The sequence below is a fragment of the Felis catus genome, chromosome B1 (assembly GCF_018350175.1).
Source record: "Felis catus isolate Fca126 chromosome B1, F.catus_Fca126_mat1.0, whole genome shotgun sequence".
Classification (NCBI taxonomy): Eukaryota; Metazoa; Chordata; class Mammalia; order Carnivora; family Felidae; genus Felis; species Felis catus.
In genome coordinates this window covers 109,965,654-109,988,098 of record NC_058371.1, presented here as the reverse complement: position 1 = coordinate 109,988,098, position 22,445 = coordinate 109,965,654, and the positions used below count along the sequence as shown (strand labels likewise).

The window sequence follows — 22,445 nt, the reverse complement described above, 5'->3', positions numbered from 1 at the left end:
AGAATGTAAGCCCAGTATGAAAGCTGCTATAATAGCTCAGTCATATTATAAATAAGTCCTGGTGGAGCAACATGGCAGGAAAAGGTAGAAATGGGAATTCAGTCCGAGAGTATCGTACTGTGCAGACGAAAACAGAGCTGTAAGAGTAATCCTCTACATCTTCATAGGATCATGAGCTGATCCCTGCCTTTGCTGACTCAGCTCCACAGCAGTAAGTTATATAGTGGGGCTCAGGGGTCATAACACTTATGTAACTAAAATACCTGTAGAAACATGACTCCCGTCCCACATACTCAAACAATTGTTTCCTTTTTTTTTTAAGTAAAAAAAAGTTTTTGCCCCCGTATATTCCTGTGTTTGGATGGTTTGTACAAACTTCTCCACTGGCTCTCTGGAATGATGTGTACTAATAATAATCAAGAGAACTCCAGAAGGGCAGTGTTATGATGCAGTGTAGAGGCATCAGCTATTATCTCCATTGGACACACTTCTGCTGTGAACAGCTATTATCTCCATTGGACACACTTCTGCTGTGAACACTTGTGAGGCTGTTCACTTCTTCCTTGTATTACATGACAGATTCTGCATCCAGCTATTCCCTTCACCTTTGCATAAATAGGAGTAGACTTAGTCTTCCCGAGTGTTAACAAAACTTGCGTACTTTTTTTTTTTCTGGAAAGAATTTAGGCTTATAGCCAAACCAGACAAAGCCTGTGTTTCGGTACACCAATTCTTAGAATTGATCTTACAATCTTTTCCCCCAGAAATAAACAAAGGGGCACCCAACTTAGTTGGACTTGTAAAAGCACTCCTATGTAAAAATGTACCAATCATACAAGAGAGGGGGAAATAGGAGGAACAAATAAATCCTACAAGGCCGATAACAAAATGTCTGAGCTTCTTGATTTTATCACTATGTTCAGACACTCTCTTTCTGGACTGTTTGCCATTGCTCACCAACATGAACGTGTACTATTGCCAAGTTATTTCACATAGTATTCTCTAAATAAGTAATGATTATTAGTCTTTCATATTGTTTTTACTGCCCTCCCTGACCCCTTACACACGAGCCTCTCTCCTGAAGTACTGACAATCTCTGCCCATGAAAACTGAGCCCGAACAAATACTCAGCTTCAATTCTTTCTTCAGTGAGTGCTTCACCAGCTTTACTGAATTTCCGAGGAATACCACAAGAAATTACTACAAACTTAGTGGCTCAAACCTATTCTTTCACAGTTGTGGGAGTGAAAAGTCTATGGTGGGACCATACTAACCTCCGATGGCTCTAAGGAAGAGTCTTGTCTCCTCCAACTTCTAGTAGCTGTCAGTGATTCTTGGTGTTCACCCCTTGGTTTTTAGACACATTGCTTCAACCTTCACATGTCATGCTTTCACATGGCATTCTCCTCTGTGTCTCTTTCTCTGTCTCTTATATGAATGCTCACATTGGATTTATCCAGTATATCTCATCTCGGTCCTTAACTTAGTTATGTCTGTAAAGGACATATCTCCAAATAATGCCACATCCTCAGGTTCCAAATGGACATGAAATTTTAGGGAGGAGACTACTGAACCTACCACATCATCCTAAAGTGATCTCTCTCTCTCCTGACCTTTTGGGCTTCTTCTTTTTTTTATTTATTTATTTATTTATTTATTTTTTTCAACATTTTTTTTTTTTATTTATTTTTGGGACAGAGAAAGACAGAGCATGAACGGGGGAGGGGCAGAGAGAGAGGGAGACACAGAATCGGAAACAGGCTCCAGGCTCTGAGCCATCAGCCCAGAGCCCGACGCGGGGCTCGAACTCACGGACCGCGAGATCGTGACCTGGCTGAAGTCGGACGCTTAACTGACTGCGCCACCCAGGCGCCCCCTTTTTTTTTTTTTTTTAGAGAAAGAGAGGGAGAGGGGCAGATGGGGAGAGAGAGAGAACCTTAAGCAGGCTCCATGCTCAGTGTGGGCCTCGATGCAGGGCTCGATCCCATGGGATCATGACCTGAGCTGCAATCAAGAGTCAGATGCTCAACCAACCGAGCCACCCAGGCACCCCTGACCTTTTTAGTTCTTAAAGTTGACAAACATCATGCATTTTGTGTTTGACTATATTGTTATTTATCTGTTGTTACATCTTGCTTTGTGAGGGAACACTTTGAAGAGGAAAATATATGTAAGGGCTGGAGGTGGGGTGGAGACCACTTTAACAAACATAATTTTAAAGACTTTACTCATGTTTTCCTTAGAGCTATCAGATTTATGAATTTTTAAACAATAAAATTCTATTTCTTTATAATATTTTTGCATAAATGAAATTTAGCTAAATGTGTAATACGTTCACCATTTTGTATTAGTAGAAGCAATAGCTAGCAGTTATTATACTCTGGCATTTTATTACACATTTTTATGTGTTATTTAATTCATATAACTAGTATATGTGATAGATTATTAGTATCATTCCCATTTACTAGTTGTGGAAACTGAGGCTCTGGAAGATTAACAAGCCAGTGATAACAGAATCAGAATCTGAACCCAGGTCTGTCCAATTCTAAAGACTCAACTTTCATTTTATCTTGAAAGTTTCATTTCTCTTTATTTTTGAGAAGGATACAAAAAGCAAATGGAGGAGGGGCAGAGAGAGAAGGAGACAGAATCCTAAGCAAGCTCCTCGTGGTCAGCACAGAAACTGATGTGGGACTTGAACTCACAAACCATGAGATCATGACCTGAGCCAAAATCAAGAGTTGGATGCTTAACCAACTCAACCACCCAGGTGCCCTTAAAGACTCAATTTTTAATAATACTCTGCGTATCCTAACTCAGAGTGCTAAAACTCAATAAAAGTCTAATGGTGTCCCTGAAAGAGCCATGAAAATATTTTTAATGATGAAACTTGTAACTGTCAAATGTTAAATGCATTGATTTTAAGACAAAAATCTAATGGTGAATAAGTTACGTCCCTATTTACTGAAAGATCTTTTTTTTCAGTCTGTCATCAGCTTTAAGTAATTTAGAGACCTAATAATCTGAGGTCTTAAAATCATATATACAGACAAATAATGAAATGTCAAAGACCCACCCTTCTTACAGTTCTTTAATGCTGTATCTCTATAAATTAGTGTTGATTTGGAACAATTATTTGAAACAAATGAGAATAAAACAATATTTAACTTAGTTGTAGGAATAAAGTCCATTCTTTCAAGTTTTCCTTTACATAGATTATGAGGCTTAAAGTGTGTGATTAGTGTCTCAGAGTCCTCAAAGACAGTTTCTCTCAGCTATATTATTTATTTCTCCATCTCAGCGTGTTAATGGCATATAGAACATTTCTGTGAATGGGGTATTATTTATTGAATTACCTGAAAAAGATATTGTTGAAAGCATTCTATTCCTAATCACGGGCAGGGGATGTACCCTTAACATTTGGGCTTCTAAATATGAGCCACCACACTTAGTCATCTCTTTCTGCTACAACTTAGTTACTTAATTCACTTTTTTTCCTATAGTTCACCTTTGGGAAGCCATCTAGTTTCCAACAAAACATACTTTTTATGCTCTCCAGTGTTTTTAAAATTAAATTCAAGGTTGTTTATTAAAATGTCATAATCTGTTCACATTGTTCTGGTGTTCTTTCCCTAATGTGCATATCTTGCTAATCTTATAAATTATATCCCTTCCTTTAATATACCACAGATTTGTTTTAGAGCAGTAGATATTACTTAGCATATTGCCAATGACATGAAGAGAATGTTAATGCTGGACATCATGTACAAAATTATTGGAACTGTGTGTAGAAGTTAAGCAGCCTACATATTGTACTAAGTTAAATAATATAAGCTATAAGCCAGCTAAAGAAAACGAGTAAAGAAATGAGTGATGAAGAAATGAGTAAAGAGAACTGACTGATATTAAGAGAATTAGAATTCAGGTAATTATTTCTTCTTGGTAAGCGATAGAAGCGCGTCAAATATTGTTTCTCTAAGTTTTATCACTTTTTAATTGCATGTGTTCTGTTTTCTTTGGTGTGTGGTGTTTCAGTGATGTCAGTGCTATTATGCTGGTATTTTCCACAATCCTCCTATTTTGTAGTTAATATTACATTCAACGCATAATGCTTTGTCTTTCTCTGGTTGCCTCAAGGTGATGACACAATGACAGGTGATGGAGGAGAATACCTAAGGCCCGAGGATCTGAAAGAGCTGGGTGATGACTCTCTACCCAGCAGCCAGTTCCTGGATGGTATGAATTACCTGCGATACAGCTTGGAGGGAGCCCGCTCAGACAGGTATTCACCTAAAGCTTACATTTGATGTCAGCTAGGAGGGAATGCAACACTTTTTTCATGATAATAATAAAAAAGTAGACATCATTATTGATACCTAAACAGGGACTGCACATAACAACTCTGAGCATGTTACCTTACTGCGTTCTTGAGCAGCTTTTTTTTTAAGTTTATTTATTATTTGAAAGAGAGTGAGAGAGAGCAGAGGAGAGGGAGAGAGAAAGGGGGAGAGAGAGAATCCTAAGCAGGTTCTGTGCTGACAGCACGGAGCCCAATGCAGGGCTCCATCTCATGAACTGTGAAATCAGCTCATGACCTGAGCTAAAATCAAGAGTCAGAGGCACCCAGGCACACCCCTTGAGCAACTTTAAGTGCCTATTTTAAAGAACAGGAAACTGAGTCCAAAGAGATTAAGTTACTTAGTAAAAGTCAAACGACCAGTAAAAAGCAGAGACATGATAAGAAAAGAAATCTCTACTTTTCAATGTAGTGTTTTAATTATTTGCCACTTTTTTCTCTAGGCAAATAAAAAGGCCAGTTTTACCTTATGGACAGGCTAACTACGTGGCAATTACAGACACATGCAGTTTCCTTGAGTGTTTTTGTTAGTGCCATAATTTCTGTGAATAGAAGTATGTTGTGAAGAAGGATTAAAAAGAAGTAAATTCAAAAGGAACCTGTGCCTGAAACTGACTTTTTCATGAAAAATAACGAGACCACAATCCTCCAAGAACTTGAATACAAAAAGCAATCTGAGAAAAATATGAAGGAGCATAGGTTTTGTAGACAAATCTGAAGAGGTTCATATAATACTCTGAAGTATAAAATCAGTGTTATTTTCTGACTGTTACTTACTAGCATAACTGGTGTTGGTTATTTTTTGAGGCAAGCAGAAGAACATTCCATGGTACCTCATCAAAAGAATGACTGCCAATTTAGGTTAAGCATATGGTTGTCCACATAGCGTGTTTTTCACTAATCAATAATCTTAGGTTTGTAGTTTTAATCTTGGCTGTTTGCTAAGCTATAGTTAACATATACGGAGTCTAAGAAATAGACATTTTAAAGTTAATTTTTTAAGTGTTTGTTTATTTTGAGAGAGAGAGAATGAGTGGGGAAGGGGCAGAGAGAGAGAGAGTGAGTGTCCCAGGCAGGCTCCATGCTGTCAGCACAGAGCCGTATGTGGGGCTTGATCTCAACAAACCATGAGATCATGACCTCAGCCGAAATCAAGAGTTGGACGCTTAACTGACTGAGTCACTCAGGTGCCCCTAGGAAATAAATACTTTAAAACGTAGTCAATTCTAGGGGCACCTGGGTGGCGCAGTCGGTTAAGCGTCCAACTTCAGCCAGGTCATGATCTCGCGGTCCGCGAGTTCGAGCCCCGCGTCAGGCTCTGGGCTGATGGCTCGGAGCCTGGATCCTGTTTTCGATTCTGTGTCTCCTTCTCTCTCTGCCCCTCCCCCGTTCATGCTCTGTCTTTCTCTGTCCCAAAAATAAATAAACGTTGAAAAAAAATAAAACGTAGTCAATTCTAAATGGATAATTAGCAAAAACAAGTTTTCTTGGGGGTTTTTCCTTGAGCATCAATGCCTCCTCCCTATTTTTTCTCTTTTTCTTAAACAATTCAATGTGCATGTAGTGAGTGCCTTTCTGGGCTGGCTTTGTGGTAGTTGCTAGAGGTACAAACATGACTAGGACACAATTGCTAAAATCATAGTCGAATGGGATGTGAGAGAGACTGGGCTTTAGTACCCACAGAATGCAATTGAAACCCCAGCGCTCAGGCTTCCTGGAGGAGATGAGCCCAAACTGAAACACAGTGATGGCTAATGATGGTGAAGAAGAGTGGGAAAGGCATTTGAAGCCTTAATGAGATCATGAGCAAAGGCCCATGGTGTGTGAGAGAAAGAGTATAGTGCAGTGTTGCTAGAGTATAAGTGTGAAGGAGGGGAGGTCTTGTCTACATTTTGGGTGGATCCCTCTGACTGTGAGATTAAGGGTGAATTTTAGGGAGAAGTTGTCAAAGGGCTAAACCTGGCAGTTGTGACCACCTGAAAAACTATTGCAGTAATATTAATTGAAGCTGTTAAGAGAAGATTTGAACTTTAACCCTGGTGGTAGTGATCATGGAGAGAAATTGGGAAATGACAAATTCAAATTTGTCATAGATAGAGCCTATCTATGAGGTGAAACTAGCCAGATTTGGTGACAGATTTCACGGAGTGGGTGAAGAAGAGGAAGAAGATTAGACTGACCCCTTGGCTTCAATGACATAGATAGAGGGTGGTCCATGGGGTCAAGAGGCAGAAGGAGGAGCACTCAGGGACGAGAGTGGGAATGCTCATGATGGAGCCCGTGTTTTATAATTGGATTCTGACATCCTGGTAGATTTGGACATCACAATCTGAAGTTTCTTAATAAAAGACTTGAGATTTCCAAAAAATAAAATGTTTATGGCTTTGCACAGATTCATAATAATCTATACATAATCATATCACTGTCAGAGGAAAAAATAACTTTATTTTCAGCCTGTTCTATTTTACTAAGAATAAATTCTTGATCTGATTCTTTTTCTTTCTTTGAAAGTACCAGGTTAAGAAAAATTTGGAACAATATTATCTATAAAACAGGGGTCAAAGGTTTAATGATTCCTCTTAAACTGAACACTTATCAGCATTTGAGATGAGGCAATAAAATGAATACGTCATGGTCAGTTCTCTAGGTCCACACTTGCATTTATGGGACCCCAGATTGTATTCATGATCTCCAACACGGAATTACAGGCAACATCTCATTTTCATGGAATTCTTGTTTCACTGATTTTGTTTTTTTTTTTTATTTTGCTTAGGCAGTTAAGTGGAAATTTTCTTTCTTTTTTTTTTGTAACCATTTTTACTTTTCATTATTTATTTGGTATGCTTTCAATAGTACCATGCCCAGGTAGGTATTAAATAGCATGAAAACATGATCCTCCTGGATACATCCACATTTCCTTGCTCACTTTTCATGTGTGTGTGTGTGTGTGTGTGTGTGTGTGTGTGTGTGTGGGCAAGGGGTGCTTATATTCTAGAATTATGGATTTATTCTCAAATTAGAATTTTGATGTATTGAATAACTAAGCTAGAAGGGTAAATATATTACTAGAATAAAAGTCTATCACATGCCCCTGGTATGATTTTGTGTTAACATCACAGCTCCACCTTGTGGCTGATAAAACATTAGCATGGCTTCTCCAAAGGAACCTAGTCAGCCTTATGTGTAGTTGAAGATGGTAGAAAAACGATTCTGATGCCTAAAATGTACCTGGATGCAGGAGAACAAAAATAAGTACAATTTAATGTACATTCCTAAAAATATATCCAAATTCTGATTAGATGTTGTGTCCATAGTATTATTGTTTTAAATTAAAGATGCCATTTAAATTTAATGTAAAACACTAAGTAACCATGAACCACGGAAGCTTTTACAGACAATAAAGCACATAAAGCATGAACATTTTTGGATATTCACTTGTTTAGTAGGGTTGAAAAACTTCATTAATTGACTGTCTAATAGTACAGCATACTAAGATAGTAATTATTACATTTTTCAGTAATTATTACATTTTCAGACTTTGATACTACCTATTGTGTCCATAAAGTAGTTTACTATAGTGGAAAAAAGTATAAATTTAAGACCATAACAGAACTTTTGGCACAATCCCTAGCTGAACAGCAAGTAAAAATTCACACTTCTATGGATACGTGTTATTTTGACCTTATTAACTGAATGGCATGACCTCTGAGTTTATGACAAAAATGAATTGTAAAACATTTAAACCTGTTTGTAATGTTTTCAGTCAGGGTAGAGACTTGAATTATTCCAGACATTTGTGCTGGTTGTTATTTCACTAGAATAATTTCTCCACTGTTGGAATATTCTAATTTTATTTATTTAAGTAAATTCTATATATCAGAGACAAGAGCAGTTAGAAACTATAAACGTTGATTGAGCACCCAGTTAGCATTTTAGAAGGCAGCAAACAGTAAGACAGAATAAAATCATAGAGATATTTGGGCCTCGTTCTCACTCATTCATTCTCCCTCCCTCTGTCTCTCCAACTTTTCTTACTCTCTGTTTCCATATGCTAATATTTTTCTCTCTCTACCCTAATCTCATTTTTGGTTGTAAGTCAACTGTATCTCTTTTGTTTTTTTCTTCTCCTTCTGTATTTCTTTTCTATTGAGGCTTTAGGAAAGATAAAAAACAAAACAAAACAAAAAACACCAGTACTCTTTTGGCCCTCTGATTCAAACCAGTTAAGAGATAGACCCAGGTATCAAGTAGATAGATATCAAAACAATCCACCTTTATTACTGACGCATAGATTGCAAAATGCAGCTCTGTGCTTGCAGCCAAATGAGTTCTTTAAGACTTCATTCCCAAGCAGACAGACATCCACTGAGTTATAGTATCACCCTGAGTGTGACAATTGAGGCCCAACTGCCTTCTTTCAAAGTTCAGACCTTTATAGTGGTGGCAGTTATGCCACTAGGTCTTATTTCATGTACCTTTATTGCCAGTTTGTTCCCATCCAAGCTAAATTTCCACTTTCTCTTTGAGACCTGTGTTTCCACTATTCCAGTGTCGCGTTTAGGAGTCAATTCTACCTACTGCCAGAGTCTCTACTCGCTGTTGTGAGCAGGCATGTCTAATCTTGTACCTCAATGCCTCTTGCTCCTTTTGCACTATTCATTCATATAGATCTAGCACATTTACATGTGTAAAGTTACAACTTGGAGCTCTGAATTCTAAAGCCATGGATAGAGCTAATGTAATCAACAAATCTGAGCCGGGTAAGAACCTGACAGGGGAAGATGGTTGACCCTATAGACAGACCTATCATTTCAGGAAGCTGATCCTTCACACCTCCTTTTTCCCTTCTCTTGGCCAAATTCAAAACAAAATAAAGCAAAGTAGAATTAAGACCTATGTATCTCTTGCTGCCTGGTACAAAACATATACAAGTGGATCTTAGCTATCTTCATGATTTAAAGCAGGGGAAAAAAAAATTTACTCAGCAGTTGAGACGAGCTTTTGCTGAGATTACAGATCCTTTCCCCCAATAATTTAACCTCTTTTCATCCTCAAATTCAAGGTTAGGCCAAAGTTAATCATAGTAGCCTGCAGCCTGTTTGTGAAGTGCACCATCGAAATCCCAACTGCACAACTGTAAAACCAGCCCCAATATCAGCTGCCAGGACTAAAAACCCCTATGGATGGGCTCACTAAGGTGTCTGGGCTGCTCCTGCCTTTGCTGTGTCTGGAGCCTGAATCTTCGAGAGCCTATATAACACAAAATAGTGAATTCCCAAATTAGATTTCTTTGTATTATAAACACACATTTATATAGGATCCGACAATCAGCTGCTTTGCTTCACGTCACTTTACCCTCTGATATTCCAGGTCTATTTTAGGGGCATAAAACCTACAGCAGGATAAGAGGGTGAAGGCCCTAACTTCCTATGAATTATCTACCAAATGATGATTTCCTCAAAGATAATTGAAGTTGGCTATATTGGCACTTCGTAAAAATGACAGTATAAGGCTTACAGAAATAGGTATATTTGCAAAATGAAAATAGTTTTTGCTCAGAAATATGCTAACCTGACATTTAGTCCATAATTCTACAGTGCTTCACTGGCCAAATGCCTACTAGCTGAAAGTAAATGAAACTTTGCTTCTATAAATATTGCGAAAGCTTGCACATCTCTATTTTTCCCTATGGGCTTTGGGCTAATGTTTTGAATACAGATTATTTAATTCTTAGATTAACACGTGTAAAATATATGAGCTTATATGAGATCTCAATCTATTTGTCATTCGATTGTGCAAATTGATTAGGAAGGAATGAATTGCACTTATGCAAATGTCAAGTTTTACCCGTCACATTTGCGTATATCATTCCGAAGTTTGAAATTCAGATTTATCAAAAATATACAGCATCAATTATCAAGGCCTAAATCCCATTTTGAAAGCAAGCCTCATTTTTCGGTTGTGTCCACTGGCAGTTTGTTTTCGTGCTGGCAGATGTGTCTGTGTTCTGGTTGGTGCTTAGAAACGGTTTCTTGTGCTCTTGCATCTCATCGCCACAGCAACCGGCACTCTTTGGTGCTTCACTCACCACACAGAGGACATGCAAAGGGAACAATGCTGCCCTTTGAAATAGCATTGTTGGAGACACCAGAGACAAACAAGAGGAACTCCACTTCCGCAGGAAGCATGCATCTGGTCACAGTTCATTTCACTCTGTACCTTCCAGGGGAGTGCACCAGTGTTGAGTCATTCACAGTTGGAGAGGAGGAGAATGAAGCATGGAGAGAATGGAAAAATGAGAGAAAATGAAACCTGTGCTTTCATTTTGTTCTCTCTGAGGGTGGTCTATTCCCCGCCCCCCCCCTAATATTTTTCTTAGTTGCAGGGAGATTAACATTTAACACAGATTTAAGCAACCTATTCTGGCATTATTTCCTGTGTGAATTTCTTGTCCTGGCAGTAAGTAAACTACAGTGGCTGGTTTCAAACACTTCTGGGAGGAAAATAAATCAGATTAGAAGGATCAAATTTTCACTTCTGGATTCCCTTGTGCCCTTGCCATTGAGTGGTAGGAACCAGTCAAAAGATGTGTTAGTTTAGTTGTTGGACAGAAAGGTAGGGCAACACAGAGACCTGGGTTTCCTTCTCCCATGGTTGCGATTAATGTCCCCCTGGAAGTTGCACTGTTAGCTAATAGCAGGCTTTTTTCACTCTCCTGCTCGGCTCATCCTTCCATCCTCCCAACCCTGCCACTGCCGTTGGTACATGACCATGGCCTCCTGCCAACCTACCAGCCTTCGATCCTTCAGTTCCGACAGGTCTCACACCCTGAGCCATGCCTCTTACCTGAGGGACAGTGCCATGATTGACGACACGGTTGTCATCCCCAGTCACCAGGTACGTGACTTTTTACTTTGACGTTTCAACTTTCCGGAGAGCTTTTGAATATTACTGGTTGCTGAAGATGTCCAGAGAAATTTTTTTGTGTGTAAAGAAAATCCTTTTAATGTGGTTGACAAGCTAGGATAAGAGTCTGAGGACTTTTCCAAAGTGATATTCTGCATGTTAATTCTTCTGTGGAGATTATACATTAAATCGATTTCTTTATAAAATATCTGTTAAAGGAAAAAGTGAGATAGGATGCATTTAAGGTATAAAATGAAAGGTACAGGTAAAGATATTATATTTACCTTATATTTAAAATTGTTTTCAGTTCCCAGAAAACAGGGAGAGGCAATTATGGAATATTTTAATCTTAGATGTGATTTTATCAGTTTTGGCTGGTTGGATATAGAGAAATAGATGGGAATACCTATCTTTAAAGACATTTTCACAAATGTGGTCTTATGTCAACAGTGTAATTTAAATGGGAATGCATTATAAAACATGCATTTTAAATGACTCGGTCTTATATTTTTAAATGAAAAGGTGGTAATACCACTTTCCTGTGATACTTTTTAGAGTTCATTATATTTTATTCACTTGGAAGAAAGTATTTTTGTTAAATCCCGTGTTCTTTGTATTTAGGTGTCAACTCTAGCCAAGGAAGCAGAAAGGAATTCTTATCGTCTCAGCTGGGGCACTGAGAACTTAGACAACGTGGCTCTTTCTTCCAGCCCTATTCATTCAGGGTGAGTAAATCAATATTATGTATCCAGATCGAGAGGTAAAAAGAGATGAGCTTGAAAATAACAGCTTTGTCCAGTAGCTTTAGCTGATGGCTAGCTTACAGGGGAAGTGACCTTTGTTTAAACTTGTAAATAACATTGCTTTATCCAACATGGACTCGATCTACACAAACAAACCTGCCCAAAGAGTTGAATTCAGCATAGAAAAACTGACTGTTGTTTTAAAATAACTAGTAGAATTGCGTCAGACAGCTTGCTAACTAACCAGAATATACCAGTGGCCTCCTTACTGTTCACATTTTGTCTGAAAGATATCTTTAAAAAGAGGGACAGGATCACTTGCTTTCTAGAAAGTTCTATTTTTCTAAGGTTAACGGACTAGTTTAATAAATGCCTTTCCTCACATATTCATGCATTTAAAATAATGTTTACAGACGTTTGAATCACACAGATAGAAGAGTTCATATACTGTTTGAAGTAGGGGTATACCAAAAAGGGAAATTTTAATGCAACCTGTCAGGTTCTCAGTCACCTTCTAAAAGTTATCCAGATAATATATAAGTCATTATGCATGAAATGCTGCCTCTTTGTATAAACCCATTAAAAAGTAGGATTACTTCGAGTTAATAATTTTGAACATACTTAAAGATCTTTGTAAGATGTAAGAATTCAGTTATGCAGAAAATAGTTTGCTTAATGAGTTTTAAATTGTTTCACTCTTCACAAAAGATTTTCCCCTTACATTTTGGTAGTTTCAATTTGTATAGTAATTTTATAACTACATAAAAGCTTTAAAAATATTTTTCATTTAATCATTTCCATTTTCATTTAAAGAAGCCTCACTTGTATTTTATCCGTGCAATACTTTAATATAAATTATTATCCCAAACTCCTTATCCATAATCCCTGGAACTATTTTGAGTGGTGGATCCTTTCTTATTTTTATTATTCTAAAATATTCTCCTTTCAGAAAAGCATTCGAAGATACTGTAGTTAAAAATCTGGGATCTTGTAGTTTAATTTTCTACTACAGTCTCATAGAATTTAAAACTAGTTACATAGATATTGAAAATAATCATAATATTCTTTTCCTTTTTAAATAAGTAAAAGGCAGTTCCTGATACAAGAGTTATTTCAAGTGAATAAAAACCAAGTTAAACATCATCCAAATTTACTAACTTTTTTTAGGTGTAAAAGAGATAATTAAAGTCTGACAGCTATCATTATTCTAAAGACATAACATTACATTCTTCTACCAGATTTCTCAACAATGCTAAGGAGGAAAAGAGTCTTGGACCTAGAGTACTGAAGGATAATAGATCAGAATCTAGAAATCACAATAAAATATTTGAAGTCTATACCAGCCTACAAAGTGACAAGATTATTTTAGGCAAAGAGTGATTAAATATCAATAGCTGAATTTACAGGAGTCAAAGTGTTATGGTAGTACTTCAGTTTTCAGAATAAATAATTTACTTTAAAAAAGGAATTCCTTAAACCTTTTAACTACTGAAGGGCAATAAACTATTCAGCTTAAGTACATCAATATACACACCAGTTGTATAAAACTAGAAACATGCCATAAGTAATTCTAGTTAATTACTTATGATGAAACAAGATCATCCACTGGTTAAAAATTAACCACTTATTAAGATAAGGATGTTTAAACTCTTGGTCTGTAATAAGCCAATTTTTCTATAAACTTCAGACATGATCATTGATTCTAAACAATTTTCAACATTGGCTGTACATTAGAATCCCCTCAGAGCTTTAAAAAATACTGATACCCAGGCCCCCAACTCAAACTAATTACATTTAAATCTCTGTTGTTGGGGTCTTAGCATTGGCATTTTCTACCAGCACCAGTAGTCCAAATATGTCTGTTTTATATATAAACTGTTAGAAAGGAACAACTTTGCCTAGTAAAGCTTTGATTGCCAGGGAGATCTAGGTAATTAACATATACCTAGTTCTCTCAAATGTTTTTTTATCTCTTCCATTCACTTATTTATTCTTCACACATTGCTGAATTCTATAAAGTACTAAACCTTGTGTCAGGCACTAAGGAAAATAGATAAGTAAGATCTAACCTCTACTTTTAAGAAACACACCTCTCTGTTGTTTTTGAAGTTGGAAGACAATGAGTGGAAGGCAGATAACATGTTGGTTATTCAAACACTAACCAAAGTGTGCTTTGGAGTCAGACCAATCAGAATTCAGTTCCCAGCCCTGACACTCCATATATGACACTGGGCAAGTTATGTAAAATATCTATTTACATAATTTCAGTTTATAAGTTTCAGTTTATAAGATGAGTTATATTATGGATCTGATAAGGGAGCTTTATGGATTCCATGCTTCTTAAATAATTAGCATTTTGCCTTGAAAGAATACGTACTCAATAAATTATAGCTATTAGTATTTATATAACCCTCATATACACCTTCTAAATCGTTCACAAATTTCAAATAAGTTAAGCAGAATGTATTCAGAATACTTTAAGTGACAATACCACTCTAGTATAATTCATAATGGTAATATTTGACTTGTTATTTTTATTAGGTTATATCTAGTGAGGTCTCTAGAATTTGAATGCAATGCCACAGATGACTCTAATGGGATGAGTAATTACACTGAACACAAGGATTTTGAGTGTCATGGTATTTGAAAGCTACCATGATATTAAAGGATATGAATAACATTCATTATATCATATCATCTATAATTTCTCTTTTTCATTTTGTTCATTATACACCAGGCACCCATGTAGTCATTTTTATATAGTTTTTAGGGAACTAAGTTTTTCTTTAATTGATTGGGAGAATTCTTAAGTCACTTCCAAATCTACCCAAAATGTAAGGAATAGTTGATTTTTAGATAAAGGGGATAATAAAGTCAGTGTTTTTTTGCATATGCCTCTAATTTTATGTATAATGTTCTATTTGATTCCATAAAGGGCTTTTAGATTAATAGAAGACACACTTTTACCAAAAGTAGTGTTAGTAATTTTCTTTAACCTCTGCTCTATTTTTCCAATGACTAATGTCCATGACTACAAAAGAGTAGGTATCAGTGCTTAAAAAAAAAAAAAAAAAAAAAAAAAAAACAAACCTGTTCTGCACCCAGTATATACAGCCAATATCTGGCGAAAGAAAGGCTGACAGTAATATTTTTGTTGCTGTTCTTTGGATCGTGTTACTGATTCACAATCTAAACAGTCATTTCTAGCAAGACCAGTCATGAGTATACCAACATAAGCTTGGGCAAAGAATTTGAAGTTTTTAATTCTCCTCCATTTCATAAGTGCATAATGAATTAACAAATAAGGCACAGTTTCTAGTAATAGTTTTGTGATTCATTTTAAATGTTATTATTTCAGTGGTATTATTTTTATAGTCCTTTAATGACAGCCAGTGCCAACAATTAAATGCCACTTCGTGATGTTATGCTCAAATATATTACAGGAGCTACAAACCTATAAGAGAGTGATCTTTTAAAGGACTCCTTTTTCATTAAAACATGGTGACAATTTTGCTGTGAATCTAAAACTACTCTAAAAAACAGTCAACAAAAACACTTATGAAGGTAATTAGCTCAAATAGTGGAAGGTGACGTTAGAAAGGCAAGGAAATCAAGACTGTTTCTCATTTGACAATATTTACCAAATTCCTATAGCAGTTAATTTAGTTGTTTATGTATTTCAGACAACCCAGTTTCTTAAGGTACATGAGGGTAAATTCTTTTGGATGAGGACAACTATTTTCTGAGTGGCAGAACAACTGTTTTGTAAGGCTGGGTTTCTGGTCCATTAAACATGTATCCCTTTGTATATTGTCAAGTGTTGAAAACACAAGTGAATCATATGAAAACTTACGGAGGGTTTTGTGGAAAAGCAGACTCAGGGTGAAGAGGCATGAAAGGACTAGAAAATGGGATTAGACAGTGTGGCCAGTGAGAACAGTAAACCACAAATCAGGGAATGAAAGTCTTGAAAAAAGCATAGTTTTTTGTTACCTGCTAGTAGGTAATTAATGTTACCTGCTCTACCTTATAGTTGATGCTACTGTTTGTCATTGAAGCTATTCAAATTGTGCCTTTTCTGCCTGCATTTCTTTGGAAGAAGACTGAAAGGGCATTACCATTATTTTGAAAGTATTAAAAGTATGACTGAAAAGTTTGGAGACTACGTCCATCAAATCAAAGACTGTGATTTTTATTACAATGCCCCTTGGTGTTTGGCAACTTCCCCGGGACACTCAGACTTTGTTACATGAGCTTCCCCCAGCCAGTGTTGAATAAGGCTACAAATCCAAATCCAGTGATTTTATCACATCCCCAGTTCCCTGAACTGGGAGTCACTGTGAACCCCCATACCTTGCTCTTCTCTCCGCATTTGCATAGAGCTATATTTCATTTGTATTTCCATCTTTTTTCAGTGAATACTGTATTGGTGTATAAGTAATATATTTTGGTTGAAAGTCACTTCTGATTTCCTTCTTTATATTTCACTTTATCCATTCCTTCTCTGTGCTAAAGTATCTATTCTGTTGCAGCCGCACCTCTCCATGTCTTGATCGTGACAACAGCAGGTGAACTTCTGCATAATTCCTTCTCTGAACATGTCGCCTCCTCCTCTCCCCCTTTCACCATCTCCTTCTGCATATACCCCATCTCAGGATGCTTTAGTGTGAAGATACCTAGCCAGAGAGAGAGAGAGATTTATATTCTCCAAATTGTGGTCATTTCTGAATTCTCTTTCTCTGTGGTGAAAGGAAAGTGGGTATTTTTTTTTTCCTTTGGAAAGTAGGTGGGGTTGCACCACAATTAATGTAGAGCTACTGTGAGAGCCTGTTTTGGACCTGAGTCTCCACATCTCTACTTCTTTGGTGAGAAAAAGTGCTACATAGAGCTGAAGAATGTTATTTTCAGCTTTTATGCAAATTGGTTGAGCTATTTTAGTTATATTGTAGGTTATGATTTTAAGGGTCACTTAGCAGGGTTTTTTTTTTTTAACTATATTCTAGGTGAACCAAAGTCTGAAGATTTATTAATAGGGCATTTCTTTGCTAGTACTGCTTTAAGTGCAACCTTTTGATATTTTGGAAATTGTGCTATAGAACAATTCTAGCCAGTTTTCTAAAAATATCTATTCTTCATTATTTCAATAAAGTTATTTTTAAAGGTTCTTATCAGACTACTGATTATAGTATTTTTATTGTACAGTAATTCACCATGATACCACAGCTTGTCTACAAATAAGACAGTTTTTTATTTTCCAATTTTGGAATTCAAAATTTCAAATCCATCCTTTTACTTTTTCTAAAACACAGTAAATATTCTGTTTCTACACATGAATGTTGTGAGTGATAAATAATTGGGGATTTTTTTACAAATTGGAGCCAATTTTTTTTCAAAGCGATTTTCCACCAGTTTTTCAGTCTATGGAATTTGGAGAGGTAGGAAGGAATTAAGGGAGTTAGAGAGGAGAAAGAGCTCACGATATTGTTTTCTCCCATAACCCCAGAAATCAGATTTAATTTAAGGCCCTCTTGCTATGTATATGTGGATCACTGAAGCACCCTGATGACTTTTTTTTTTCCTATTTTCACCCAGTAACTAACTCTGAATGCTGTTAATTCCCTGTCCCCACCCCTGGATGAATTAAAAGTAAACCTAAGGATTAGTAACTTTTGGGGTGGAGGATGTAGTCCTCAAAAGACCAGAGTCATTGTTTTCTGCTGCCTCCTCTGAAGCATGTACCTGTTTAGCTAATCAAATTGTGTATTTGCAGGCAAATCATCTGCATAATAATGGTGGACTGCTTTTGCTTTTATTCTTTTTAAATTGTGATAACACTGTATCTCACAATTTAGAAAACTTCAGAAAGACTTTCTGTTTTGCATGATTGCTGAATTTCATTTGGAGAGTAAGATATGCAATTGAAGCTGAGTATATTCTGTGATAAATTTTGTCTGTACAGTCTTCAGTCAGTGTTCAGTGGAATGTGCGTACACATTTTCTCCAAAACTGTTCGTTGACTGTTTTAAGCATCCAGCAAAATAATCTATATTTCTTGCAGTAAAAGCAGTTTATTTTCCAAATAAAAATTCTTACAGAGCGTCTGACGTGAAACATTTCAGTAGGTTTCCAAACTTTAGTTAACAGGAAATGGTACATAGAATTTTAACACCAGCTCACGTTAGAGTTTATTTAGCCGAATTCTCTCATTTTATGGATGAGAAACTTGAGGGCAACGGTTACAGCAGTAATTCAAGACAGAGATAGATTTAATGATAGATGACGGATAGATCCAGGAAAGACCAATGTACTTGCTCCATTATCTTGTGCCCTGTGATAATAGCTTACTTAAACAGTGAAGTTCATAAACTAATAAAAACTCCACCATCATATTAAACTGCTTTAGCGAGTTTCCATGTTCATTTTAAATATCTGATAAAAGTTAGTTTCTCTGTTTCTTAGGTGTTGCATTATATTGCACTGTAGTTTTTATGACATTCGAAATACACAAAATCATATGGGTGTAGGGAATGGAAAAGGATGGCAACAAGCCTTTACTGACTTCTAAACGCTTTACCCACACATGATTTAATCCATGCTACACCCTTGGTGGTAATACGATTCTCCCTCATTGAGACAAGGCTTAAGTATTTTTTTTTTAATATTTATTTTTGAGAGAGAGAAAGAGAGAGAACGGGAGAGGGGCAGAGAGAGGGGGAGACACAGAATCCGAAGCAGGCTCCAGGCTCTGAGCTGTCAGTACAGAGCCCACGTGGGGCTCGAACCCACAAACTGCAAGATCATGACCTGAGCCGAAGTGGGACACTTAACTGACTGAGCCTCCCAGGTGCCTCACAACAAGGCTTCAGTCTTAAAGTTCACAAACAGCAGGGCTGAGCTTCAGTCCATATACCATCTCCTCTGTACATATTCAGTTATATGTTTTTACTTCTATTCCTTTTACTTCCAAATGTTTACAGTATTATCCCATTTTTAATCTCCTGAAAATATGAGAAAATCCTATTTATTTAATTAACTCTAGTATGTGAGCTGATTCATCTCATGACTCATACCTTCCAGGTTTTCACTTTTTCCTGTGGTACAAAAAAAAAAAAAAGTGCATGGTCTCTTACAGTCTGTTTTTTACACTGCAGAATAGCTTTACTAACTCTACTACCTATCGGAATCGTGAAACCTTTTGGTATTCTGGTATTTTTAATATAAGTGTTCAAATGCTTACCTAATTTTATATTAGAAATTGTTGGGATTAACGAGCATGTTTTATCTAAAAGACTTTTCATTAGCACTTGAATTAGTATTTCTCTTATTCCCTCTCATTTGAAGAAAAGACTTCTTTTAGTATACAATTCTGCATATCCAGCTTTTTTATTAGTGGGTATTCCACACTTATGTTATTTGAGTCTGTAGACTATAGAGTAAGTTCTGTAGACTTTTTTCTTGCTGAATTTATATGCCTTTTTATTCATTCTGACTACTACTGTTCTTTCATGTCTTCTCTTCTTTCCGTTTCTCTCTTGACCTCTTTCTGTTTTGCTTTCTTCTCAATTCTCCTGCCTCTGTCTCTCTCTCCCCCTCCCACCTTCCCTCTCCCTCTTCCCCTCCTGGAAAGCCCCCTCCCTTGCTCTCTGGCGAAAGACAATTCCCTCCCCAGAGCTTGTCATTTTAGGTTAGTCTTGCTACTTCCTTTAGTTAGTTGAGAAAGACACAAAGGCTTGTTTTCTCTGGAAATGTTATTTTTCTTTTCTCTGAATTATGCATATTGACGCTTTAATTTCCCCAATTTGCTTTGGTTGGGTGCAGTACTTAAGTATTACTTCCCAGATCTATATAAACTTAAATTTATCTACTTGCAGCTTTAGCCTTTAAGTTCTTTTGTTTTGATTTCCCAATCTTTGGTCTGTCTTTATGAAATTTTCACTCCTAATAAAATCGTTGACTTTGTTATATTCAAACTCTTGATTTTTGGTTACTCCCATTTTCTCCTAATCATCTACCAAGAGAAATAAATATATCAAGTCTCTTATTTGGGGGCAGGTAAAGGCCTATAGAAGAATATTTAACATTGAGTATAGTCCTTCCCAACTATTTTGCTATTTTATGAGCTGAAATATCTGGGTGTAGTAATTTGAATGAGTTCTGACTGGATTGGTTGTCCAGAGACCAAATAATTGAATTACCTTCACTTTTGCTGCCTTTTCTCTCTATTAGATATAAATATATACAAGTCCTTACAACTTGCTCTTTTCATTCTTCCATTCACTCATTCAACCATTAGTTATTGATGACCTATGTGCTCCATCTACATTATTCTAGGCATTGGGAGAACACAGGAAGAAATAGGAGGAGCAAGGTCACGCCCAATATGGTACTTACATGGCTCCTGTATGTGGTTATAATTCACTTCTTATTGACCAGGAAACTAAGTGATTCTGAGTAAAAAAAACCATCATGTGAAACCTGGGGCTTAGACTATGAGCATCTTGGCAGAAGCAACTGTATTTTTACTACCAGTATCCTCAGTTCCAAGCAGGGCACCTGGCACTCAGTAGGAGGGAAACAAACACTGCATGCTTCTCATGCATGGGAATGGAAATTATGGAGTAAATAGAACAAAAGAAGATTTCAAAAGGAACAGTCAATGACACAAAATCAGACAAAGTAATCAAACGTTGTTATGGAAACATTGCCGCTAAGAACATAGCTACTTCAATTCACTTTTTAGAAGATGCACCACCAGAAGATATTTAACATGTTTTTCTAGATAGGGACATCATATAGGCCCTAAGTCATCACTGAAATACATACAGGGGAAACACAATAGCATATAACATCAGGTGGAAATTCCCTAAATGGCTTTATAGGTTCAAATAATATTCAAGACGGATAATATTAAGTGGATATATTCTAATAAGTTCTTATGGGTTTGAGTCCCTGTTCTATTGTTCAATGTGACAGTAATCAAAAGATGAAAAAATTTAAAGAAGGTAGAGAAAGTCAGAAATATTGCAATGCATTTGGAACATTTGGAATATTTCAGCTACTAGTTGAAACTTAGTGTTGCCTCGTTTTTACAAAAATTGACATAAATATCATTGTCAAATAAAAATAATATGGAGAAGAAACTTTTGTATTCATCTAGAAGTGTTACCAGTTTTTCTTTAACTTTTAAAGAAAATGTTTATTTTGAGAGCGAGAGAGTGAGCACAAGTAGGGGAGGTGTAGAGAGAGACTCTAAGCAGGCTCCGCACTGTCAGTGCAGAGCCCAGTATGAGGCCTGATCCCAGGACTGTGAGGTCATGACCTGAGCCCAAATCAAGAGTCAGACACTTAACTGAGTGAGCCACCTAGGTGCCCTGAAATGCTACCAGTTTTACATCCTTTTGAGCTATAGAACATTGTAAGAAACAAATAAAAAATAATTATTTTTAAGAATTCATACTTAGACAAGTAGTAAGAACAGCAGCCAACATTTTTTTTTTCATTTTGTTTTGATAAAGCCCAGAAACATCTATTCTTGAGTACTGAACAATTGATTACACTCCTCAGTTTTTGCCCTATACTAAAAACTTAGGGGGTTGGGTGTGAGGGGTAGTTCTAGGCTGGCTCCTGCATGTGAGAAGGACAGTGACAGTTCTCGTGGTCTCGTCCTGCATGATGTGCTTCAGACAGGCACTCCAGGCTCCCTCACATCCATTTTTATTACTAGCAACAGGATTTCTGTTTAATAGCATGCTTAATGAGTTCTGTGTTCTGCTATGAGGAAGATGCTAACATATTTCCATCACTTGTCTAAAAATAACATCAATGTATTGTGTTTCTATCCTTACTTTGATGAAATACCTTTCAAATGTTTTAAGTGTTGTCATGGATGTGATATCTAGATATGGTGAATCTGATGTAGTTCTGTGCTTGTTAAGCTCTAAATAGATCCATAATACACCTGTATGTTGCTTTCCTTTTTTTTGTTTTGGTATATAAAATCTTGCAAATGCGATGAAAATTGGGAAGGATAGTAATGTAATCTGTATAAGGGTGTACACATCGTTTGTGTCTTTGTGTATATGTGTACAACACTCAGATTGCCTGGTGTAATTTTTGCTGCTTAATGAAACAAGTACCTCCAAGTCTTTAATGAGTGTTAGGACTATCAGGGTGACAATAACTCACACTAGGCTGTAGCAGGATCCTTTAAGACCATCCCACAGGAAGCAACTTCAAGGTTAAAACTAATCCTTTTTCTTGGTACTCTTAAACAGAATCACTTGGATTATAGTTCTTTTATTCAGGAACAACTCATTTGGCAGAAAAGGAGCAAAATAATAGGAATAGGAGCCTTTACATTTCTAAATTATTAGCTGTGATTTTCCATACACAGCTTACTATACTTTGGGGAAAATCATGATGCACAGATCTCTCCCATT

The 22,445-nt window shown here is 36.6% G+C and overlaps 1 protein-coding gene across 50 annotated transcripts in view; it reads left to right on the top strand.

Annotated features, from left to right (window-relative positions):
- ANK2 (ankyrin 2) overlaps positions 1-22,445 on the top strand; it is a 671,298-nt gene that overhangs the window by 596,419 nt on the left and 52,434 nt on the right. For 15 of the 50 annotated variants that reach the window (XM_045055950.1, XM_045055954.1, XM_045055948.1 and 12 more), the window contains 5 exons: positions 4,138-4,282; positions 7,211-7,222; positions 11,152-11,254; positions 11,885-11,988; positions 16,539-16,574. In XM_045055950.1, coding sequence (XP_044911885.1) covers positions 4,138-4,282; positions 7,211-7,222; positions 11,152-11,254; positions 11,885-11,988; positions 16,539-16,574 — 400 coding nt within the window. The remainder of the gene's footprint in view (positions 1-4,137; positions 4,283-7,210; positions 7,223-11,151; positions 11,255-11,884; positions 11,989-16,538; positions 16,575-22,445) is intronic. The other 35 variants (XM_019829050.3, XM_045055980.1, XM_045055978.1 and 32 more) reach the window with 6 other exon arrangements.